At 36.9% G+C, this 9,622-nt stretch overlaps 1 protein-coding gene across 1 annotated transcript; it reads left to right on the top strand.

The window, feature by feature from the left end:
- Positions 1 to 5,535: 5,535 nt before the first annotated feature.
- LOC104603274 (putative N-acetyltransferase HLS1-like) lies at positions 5,536 to 7,557 on the top strand. Its single transcript, XM_010267269.3, has 3 exons — positions 5,536 to 5,739; positions 5,832 to 5,980; positions 6,306 to 7,557. The coding sequence occupies exons 1-3, from the start codon at positions 5,560 to 5,562 to the stop codon at positions 7,174 to 7,176; spliced, it is 1,200 nt and encodes a 399-aa protein (XP_010265571.1). The 5' UTR covers positions 5,536 to 5,559; the 3' UTR covers positions 7,177 to 7,557.
- The last annotated feature ends 2,065 nt before the right edge of the window (positions 7,558 to 9,622 follow it).

Below are 9,622 nucleotides of genomic sequence, written 5' to 3'. Positions count from 1 at the left end.
TTTGGCCATTTAAGGTGTCAGTCTTAATCACTCTTCATCGAATCAAAAGCTTAAACCAAATTTATTTATACATGCACATGTTAAAGAATTTGCATCAAATTCGTCCAACTCTTCTTTCTTTTCTTCCACAAATGGTCCCAACATATCATTTCATTCCATTCCATCTAATCTTAATAATGAGACAAGTAACTTTAGAATCCCTTTCAAATCTACTTTTCCCCTTTTTCTACATTGGTCTACAAAGGAGATTTTTTGCTTTCTAAAAGAATATGAACTTCATTAAGGAACAGTATCAGTTTTGTGATTATCTTGATTTGATAATAATAATAATAATAATAATAATAATAATAATAATAATAATAATAATAATAATAATAATAATAATAATAATAATAATAATAACAATAATAATATTCTAAATGGCATATAATATTACGTGATATAAAATGTCACCAACTGCTATAAGAACAGATGATATAGATGCTTGTGTTATATGACAAGTTAAGCTCTCTTCATACATAAAATACCATTACCCATATTGATCTCCAACTATTTGGGGTCTTGGGAGGAGTAGACTTGATATCAAACTAGCGTTTTTTTTTTCCTTTTTTTTTCCTCAAAGTGGCTTCTCTAGACTTGAACCCATGTTTTAACCTGAGATTTTACCATTGCACAAAGCAAATGTAAGCGTTGTAGATTCTCAGACATGTGAACAATTTTCTTTTTTTTTTTCTTACACATTTATTAATTGTGTTTTGATGGTTTCAATAATGTAATGAGATTCAAGTATGCACATGTTTAGAAATGTTAGTTAAGTGAATTAACCATTAATGAATCCTTTTCTCACATTAATTGGTACATGTTTTTAAGTTGTATGTTTTCATCTTTTATTGCCTTGAGCAATATCTCTTTTCTAACTTCTTTTGACATTCTGGTACAGTAGAAGCTTGTGAGTGTGTGAAAGAGATTTTTTTTTTTTTTTTGGGGGGGGGGACAGTAAATGTATTTTTAATTATTAACTACCAAATTAATTTTTATGGACAGCTAAATATGGAATTTTCAATAATTCCATTTATATCTTATCTGTTAATCCTTGGATTTTGCATAATAATAACAATATTTTTTTTTGTAACCAATAATTACAATAATTTGAGATATGCATGCAAATACTATTCACCATTTCCATAAATAGATGCCAGTTTGTTCATTTCTAACTTGAAAACAACAACATAAGTTCAACTCAGATAACACCTAAAGAATAAAATACTCTTAAATAATTTTTTATTCAAAGAAAACAACAAAATTTTGTTCATTTATATTGTAATTACCAAGAAAAAATGTTATTACATAATTCTTGATTCAAATTAGTTTTTACATTTCTTATATGTACTTATATATACTTTTATTCAGTAGACTTATATTTTTTATATTGATGAGATCCACCTTGGAGTTCTTTCTATATGCAATTTCTTTAGGATATAAAAGATGGTTAATTTGCCTTGATTATTTTTCATATGTACATGTTTTAGGAGTTCCTTTACAATGAACACACCTTAGTTTGGTAGTTAGTAATGGGCAAATCAAATCAAATCAAACCAAACTTTAATTTGAGAACTTGATGGGACCATGATCATTGAATTTCATCAGTGTCACTGTAAATATTTTGATAGGGTTTTGGCAATGATCTCCTTGTCTGAATCATCTTTGAAGGTTACTAGGCTTGCTTTTCTGGGTGCCCACTTGCTTCAGTGGCTACATGGGGCTACTTAGTTATAAATGCATTACTAAATTTCAAATGGAAACTTTGGCATAGACCCACTTTTTACTAACCAGGCCTACCTATCTTAGGGTTATGTGCTTTTGATAAGGCTTACTCCTTTGGTTGTATTTTTAAAATTCAATTGGAAACTTTTGATTTCTCTATTTAACAAGCATTGAAAACTATGTACCTTAAGACTTAATATGAATTGCTTTTGATGAAATTAATAGGATTTAGATGCTAATAATTATGTTAAAAGCAGCTTTCTAGAAATAAATCTATCAATCTCCAATATTCTTTTGGTTTTTAAAGCTTAATTTATTTCTTAAAAGGTGTATAAGTTCTTTATTAATGTAGTCAACTAAGACAAGTTGGAGGAAACTATGTTGTAGACAAAAAATGTTGGTTACGTTACATCTGCTGTCCTTGTGATAACTGGTTGAAGCTTTTTGAATTTTTTTTTTCTTGTTTGGCATTTTTCTTTTGGTCTTGCTGCTTTCAAATGAGTCAATTATTCTGATACTGGCACCTTTTATTTCACAAACCTTTTGAATTGGTGTATTCTTTTGATTAATGTTTGTGAAGTGGAACAAGAGATTGACTGGGTCAGCATTGCATCAGTTCAAACTGGTTCAACCATGACTAGGTTAGCTAGAGCTATTAATGGGCTGGGTAGTAGACCAGGAGCAATATTAGTTCTTCTAAGTCTAAGAAAAGTTTTGAAAATCAAACAGGACATCAGGTTGGAGTAGGGGGAGTTCTTGATTTTTATGATTCAACCCATGGTTAAAGTATCAATACCTACCGCACTGTATCATATGATATGTATTGGTTTTCAGGGCCACTAATAAAGCTAATCGAGTGTATCAATACTTTGAATCATGGTTCAACTTCAGAACTTCCAAATGTTCCTTAATTTATTGAACCCGAAAGGGGTCATTCCCAAGCTTCTTATTCAATAGGATGATCTGATCTGCTATTCAATATGGATACAACTCGGGTACCCGGTCGATCTGAACATTTCCCTCAAATCGGACCTGGTCCCGAGTTTAAAATTTAACAAATGCTCAACCCAAGCTGGTCCAAAGTTGCAGTCCTACTTTTCCCTAAAATGCTTTGTGGAAGTTAAAGAATATTTAGGACCACAAAGCATCTTCTTACAGTTGAAATGCTTGTGGGAGCTCAATTTTTAGAATCAGCCTTTCAGTTCCAATCCTCAAACCAACCTCTTTAGATTCTAACTCCCAAGGGTGACAGTGGTCAATGATATCTTCAATGGCCAAAAGGCATCTCTCCCACAAAAAAGGTATGATGGGGACCTTGTATGAGTATGAGTCTCTTTAGAATGGTCCCAGATTGGCCTTGGCCCAAGCCTCCAGGATGGACCACCAGACCAGGCGACTAACCGAGCATTTCTCTTCTCATTTGCATTTTGGAGACCAAGAACAACCAATGTTTTAATTAAAACCAGGCCCCTAGGTTGACCTTGGCCAAGAACAACCCATGTTTCAATGGACAAGAAGCACCACTCCCACAAAAAGGGCTGATGGGGGCCCTGTATGTATCGCTTTACAATGGTCCCAGGTTGAACCTGGTCTAAGCCCCCAAAGATGGACCACCAGACTAGGTGACTACTGACTTCTGACTAGCCCAGCATTTCTCTTCTCATTTTCATTTTGGAGGCCAACAACAACCAATGTTTTAAAACCAGGCCCCCTGATTGGCCTTGGCCAAGAGCAACCAATGTTTCAATGGCCAAGAAGCATCTCTCCCACAAGAAGGGCTGATGGGGGCCTTGTATGAATCGCTTTACAATTGTCCCAGGTTGATCCTGGCCTAAGCCCCCAGGATGTGGACCACCAGACTAGTGACTTGCCCAGCATTTCTCTTCTCTTTTGCATTTTGGAGAAACCGGGCCCAAAGTCTTGAACTGCTTTTCCCTCTGGATCAACAGAACCTGTTAGTTATGATACAATATGATTTATAAAAATGTTCAAAATTTAAAAATATAATACAAAAAACCAACCCCAAGCAGTGGTTCTTTTCTTTGGGGGGGGGGGGGATAGAGGGTAGCCCATCCCCTTACCGATAATAGTAGGATTTGATCCCAAAAGTCTCCAATCTCCATTACAACGACCAACCAAAACCTTACCAATTGAGTTAATTGGTAATGGTTCAACCATATGAGCCAGCATATCATTGACCCGGATAACTAAGTCATTGGTCTTTTATAATACAGTTATAATATAAAAGGTTAGAGGTTGAATTAAACCTGCGTTCTTACCAATTCAGTAATCTGATGACCAGCGAAGTCAATGACGGGTTAAAAGTTATTTTGTTTACTGTACTTAAATCATTTCTTATAATTTTGTGATGCATATATGTATAAATATAAGAGAAATAGATGAATGAAATGGAGAAAGAAGAAATAGATGAACTAAAAACATTGAGATGAATGAAAACATAAACATCTATATTATATAGTAAGGATTAATTAAATTGTTAAAAAACAATTAGTGTTTTTATATTAATAAAAAGCTTTTTTTTTTCTTGTGAAAGTTCCGAGGTGAACATGAATGTGCACAAGTTGGTTGTTTAACGTCTGTTAAAGAAGAGACAATGAAAGAAAATTGGAAGATAATCCCTAAAAGTAAATGAAAAGAAACCCTAATCGAATCATATTTGCCACAACTCATAGTCTATGTGATTACTTCACCTGTCTTGGGAAGGATTCCTAACTCCTAAGGACTGCCATCTTTTCTTTTCTCCAGTGCTGATGATCACAACCGCACAAAACTTAAAATCCAACGATTGCTACTGCCCTTAGATCTCTTGAACGGGACCCATCCAGCATTACAAGTTGGATGTTTTTTCACTTGGTTTTTAGACCATCTTATCCATGAAAACTTCTATTTGTGGAGACACAAGTTGTGGTACGGGGGCATTTTTGTCTTTCTAAGGATAAGAATTTCCCAAAATAGATGCATTTCAGGAACCTAGAGTTATCTACTTTAAACCCTTTGATGTTCAAAGATATCGATGGACAAAATCTGACAGCATAAACAGGTGAGACAGCATTTTTCGGTGAGAAAAGTTTCATCTCTCCTCCCCCTGCCCGCCACGTGTCGTCACCCCATCCGTTCATTTCAAAGGAGGACATGTCTGTACAGCTTGGCTTTGCATGGTCACATCGTGACATGGGAATGGTCACGATACAGGACGAACACATGCCCATCACTGCCTTCAGACAAAACATGGTGGACCAGGGGTTGTAGATCCATCCCCAGATAAAACCCAAGATCTAAGCACGTGTTTGATAAGGTCCACCAGCAGGTGGGTCCCCCTACAATACTGATTTTGGACCAACTGATCAGCCTTCGTACATTACAATTATTAGAATCTGCAACCACCCAATCAAGCATTCTACTGTTGCATGCTTGATATCATACTACTGGATCTACTGTAATTTTAGCTGGCAAAATCATGACCACCATCACATTCCATCGTGATCAAAACCATGGATCAGCTTACATGGCTTTGGAAAACACTGTTGACAAACCGGAGGCTCCACGTCAGCACCACTCCAGTTTCTCGATATATAAAGAGAGATTGGACAGGATTTTAGAAGCTAGAGAGCAGCGAGAAGTCGAGAACTTCTTGATTGTTTTAAGAGGTTTCAGTTGAATAAATCAGATCTATCTCCATTTTCTAGACGACCCAATTGGATTTCTAGCTTAATTTCCTTCCTGTCTTCTGCCACGCGTAAATTGACTCTATAGATAGCGGAAGCATCGCTAAAGATGGAGGAGGAGAGAGTACTGGTTGCAGTGAGGGAGTATGAGGAGAAGAGAGACAGGGTGGCGGTAGAAGAGATGGAGAGGCGGTGCGAGCTGGGGCCAGGAGGCAAGCCCTCGCTCTTCACCGACGACATGGGCGACCCTATCTGCCGCATCCGCCACTCTCCGGCTTATCTCATGCTGGTAAGTAGATTTCCACTGTCGCAGCTGCTGTGATTACAAGCTTCTTTCTCATCAATGGCGCCCTCATTCTTATTCAGCTTTCTTCTGAACAGGTTGCAGAGTTTGGGAAAGCAAGAGAGATTGTTGGGGTTATAAGAGGTTGTATAAAGACTGTGACGAGAGGGAAGAAAGCCATGAGCGACTGTAGTATCTACGTGAAGGTTGCTTATATTCTTGGGCTTCGAGTATTGCCCACTCACAGGTTCTAATTTCTTCTGTTTTCCTGCTATTCGATCGATTCTCTGTGCTAGTTTGGATGATGAATCTTAGCCAATCCACCTGAGAAGAGAAACCAAACTGAGTTACTGAGATCTCTTCCGGCATTCTTTCTTCTGTTCAGACATTATTGCTTTGACCCTTCAAAGAAGTCCCACTTTTCTGGCCTTTGTTTTTATCTAGTTAGAGATCCTTATCATGAAGAAAACAATTCCTACCTACGTCATAAACAGAGCTGACGACGCAGACAAAATGCGCACGTTAGTTCACTGAACGACCATTTACTAACTTGCGCAAGTTTGCTCTCTCAGGCGGTTAGGCATCGGGACCAAGCTAGTGGAGAAGCTGGAGGAGTGGTGTAAGCAGAAGGGTGCGGAGTACGCATACATGGCCACGGACTGCACCAACGAGGCTTCCATCAACCTCTTCACTCTAAAATGCGCTTACATGATGTTCCGCACCCCTACCGTCTTGGTCCAACCGGTGCACGCGCATTACAGGCCTTTGGGATCCGGGGTAGCAGTGGTACAGCTCTCGCCACATCTCGCCGAGTTAATCTACCGCCGAGTCTTCGCCAACTCTGAGTTCTTTCCCAAGGACATAGACGTAATTTTGTCCAACAAACTCAACCTAGGCACCTTCATGGCCCTACCCAAGAAGGCTCTTGCCAAGTGGGATCCGAAGACTGGCCATCTCCCGCCGTGTTATGCTATCATGAGCGTGTGGAACACGAAAGAAGTGTTTAAGCTTCAAATGAAGGGGGTGTCCAGGCTAACGTATGCCTGCTGCGTAACGAGTCGGTTGCTGGACTCCTGGATGCCTTGGCTACGAATACCGTCCATCCCGGACGTGTTTCGGCAGTTCGGAGTGTATTTCCTGTACGGGCTGCACATGGAGGGAAAGGGTGCATCGCGGCTCATGAAGGGTCTATGCGCCTTCGCACATAACATGGGAAGGGATGACTCCGGATGTGGGGCCGTGGTTGCTGAGGTGGGACGGCGGGACCCAGTTAGAGAAGTAATCCCACATTGGAGAAGGTTTTCATGGGCGGAGGACTTGTGGTGTATAAAGAAACTAACGTCCGCGAAGCAGGATATCGATGAGGAAAATGGCGGCACGCTGGATTGGATTAGATCTCGGCCGTCCACACCAGTCGTTTTCGTTGACCCTCGTGAATTTTGACATTTCGGGCCTTGTATTGGTGCCAGCCTCACGCGATCAAAATGTCCATTGATTTTGTAGCAAATTTTGATCGTTGGATTAATTAATGTAATGAACTTGATAGATAGTCATAGACCATTTGATTTACTTAAGCTGGAGGTTATGGTGAGCCCATTCGTAAGTTTGTAGCAAATTTTGATCGTTAGATTTAACTAATGTAATGAAATTGATCTCGTGCAAGTCACCCATTAAGCTCAATTTGGAAGGAGTATAAAATACAAATATATACACCGCAAATACATATAGAATACAAATATGTACACCAAAAATATTTGTACAGTGTAACATACAAAATAATACAAAATACAAGATTTTGTATTTTGCATATTTGTATTTGTATTCCTTCCAAATGAAGCCTAACGTTTCACACTCTATATATTAGTATTTGTACTCTTTTCAAATTGAGTTAAGTTCAGTTTAGGAAGAGTATAAATACAAATATGTTGAATGTAAAATCTTGTATTTTGTATGTATTTAAGTTAAGTTTGAAAAAAAATATAAATACAAATATATACAGTGTAAAAACTAGTATTTTGTATTTTAAAATTTGTATTTGTATTTGTATGTATATCCTTTCTAAATTAATTGAGTCTTAGGCTTAGTTTGAAAAGAGTATAAAAATGTAGAGTGCAAAATCTTGTATTTTGTATTATTTTGAATGTATATACACTGTATATTTTTATATTTATACTCCTTCCAAACTAAGCCTTAGAACATCTCTCCATGAATTTAACATACATATACAGCCTAATGTGCAACTGGATGCTATGTGCGCAATGGGCTGCAAGAAGATAAGGTTTAGCTAGTGTAGATTTTGGACTTGAGCAGCTGATAAAGACCTAAGTTGTCTTTGGTACCAACACTATTTGAGACAGTGAACCAAGCATAGTTACAGCCTTACAGGATGGTTTTCTGATATCACACAATCAAAATCTAGGGTTTCTCAAATATAAAAGATTGAGGCAAGTTTATACATGATCAGAGTGACGTCAAGGTTGTGTTTGGTATACTTATTGTTTTTATTGAAATGATTGATCAATATAAATTGGTGTCGCATTACACATATGAAAAGGACTTAGTTAGAAAACTTAGGGGTGCAACTTGGGCAGGCCCAGCCCGAGCTCAAACTGGTCCAGTCCAGAATTTTACATGGGCTGAGTTTGGATTTTTGGCCCTTGGGCTGGGCTTTTTTATTTTTTTGGGCCAGGCTCAGGCTTAGCCCTTAGGTAGCCCAAACCTGAACTGAACCCCGTGCAGTACATTCATATATATTTACAAACATACATAAATATATGTATATATATTTACATAAATACATTTATATATGTATAATATTAGAATGAATTTATTGACCAAACCAAATGCTTCAAATTACAGTGCAAGGTAGATTTGGGTTGGGAAAATCAGGCTCGAAACTTAAGCCTAAGTTTTATGGTCAGGCCTGGGTTGACCATAAACCCGGCCCAATCCACCCAACTTGCACCACTAGAAAAAATATGATCATTAAAATTTATAATTGAAACGTCAAATCAGCGCGTAGGTAAATCTGTAAAAACAACAAATTGTGTTGATCATCTCAAAACATTTAAGGTAGAAACAGCAATTGCATGAAACACGAGTTACATGTAAAACCCATATCTGACATCAACATTTGCTGCTAATATTGGCTAGCGACTAACAAAAGTGTTCAATAGGCATCATTAATCTTGAACAGTATGCTGCACCCTTGACGGTTTGTTCAAAGTTGCAAGTGACAAAGAATATAAGAAAGATAATTTTAAGAAATATAACGAGATATATATTCATAAAATTCTTGGATATGATGGAATGACTAGGACAAGCATTAATACATCATACAATTTGTATAAATTTCACAAATATATCAATGACGCTAAGCTCAAGGCTAAAATCATGACTTTGAAAAATAATAATTTTAATGATCTGGTTTTCTTCTTTTTTCTTTAATTTTCTGATTGATAAGGAATGGATCGAGTATCAATCTATGTCGATCAATATTCATCGATACTTTAGTATTCCACTTACACCATATGTATTGATTATATTGTATCAATATTTTGAATTTTATTCATCTACAAGTGAATGTCACACACCTGTTAGCAGCAAATCCAAAGCCAATTAGACTCTAGTAGGTACAGATAACCCTAAAAAGGATCAAATATAGGGACTATTCTTAAATCTAGTCGGATCTTTAATAGGTATAGGCGACTTAAAAAAATAAAAGAAAATCAACCATGAATATAAACATGATTTGAATCTTTTATTGGTACAAGAAATATATATATATATATATATATATATATATATATATATATATATATATAATGACAAAGGGATCAGGACTCTAAGTTGTGATCATCGTTAATTAACAACAGCATGATTATGTGAA

This window comes from Nelumbo nucifera, chromosome 2 (genome assembly GCF_055504915.1).
Source record: "Nelumbo nucifera cultivar China Antique chromosome 2, China Antique-T2T, whole genome shotgun sequence".
Lineage (NCBI taxonomy): Eukaryota > Viridiplantae > Streptophyta > Magnoliopsida > Proteales > Nelumbonaceae > Nelumbo > Nelumbo nucifera.
Note: the sequence above shows the minus strand (reverse complement) of the source record. Positions and strands in the feature narration are given on the sequence as shown.

What these genes read in the sequence shown, in the direction of transcription:
- LOC104603274 (XM_010267269.3), top strand. Translation starts at nt 5,560, where the DNA reads ATGGAGGAGGAGAGAGTACTGGTTGCAGTGAGGGAGTATGAGGAGAAG. An exon ending in CTCCGGCTTATCTCATGCTG is followed by an intron (nt 5,740 to 5,831) that starts GTAAGTAGATTT and finishes TCTTCTGAACAG; the next exon opens with GTTGCAGAGTTTGGGAAAGC. An exon ending in CGAGTATTGCCCACTCACAG is followed by an intron (nt 5,981 to 6,305) that starts GTTCTAATTTCT and finishes TTGCTCTCTCAG; the next exon opens with GCGGTTAGGCATCGGGACCA.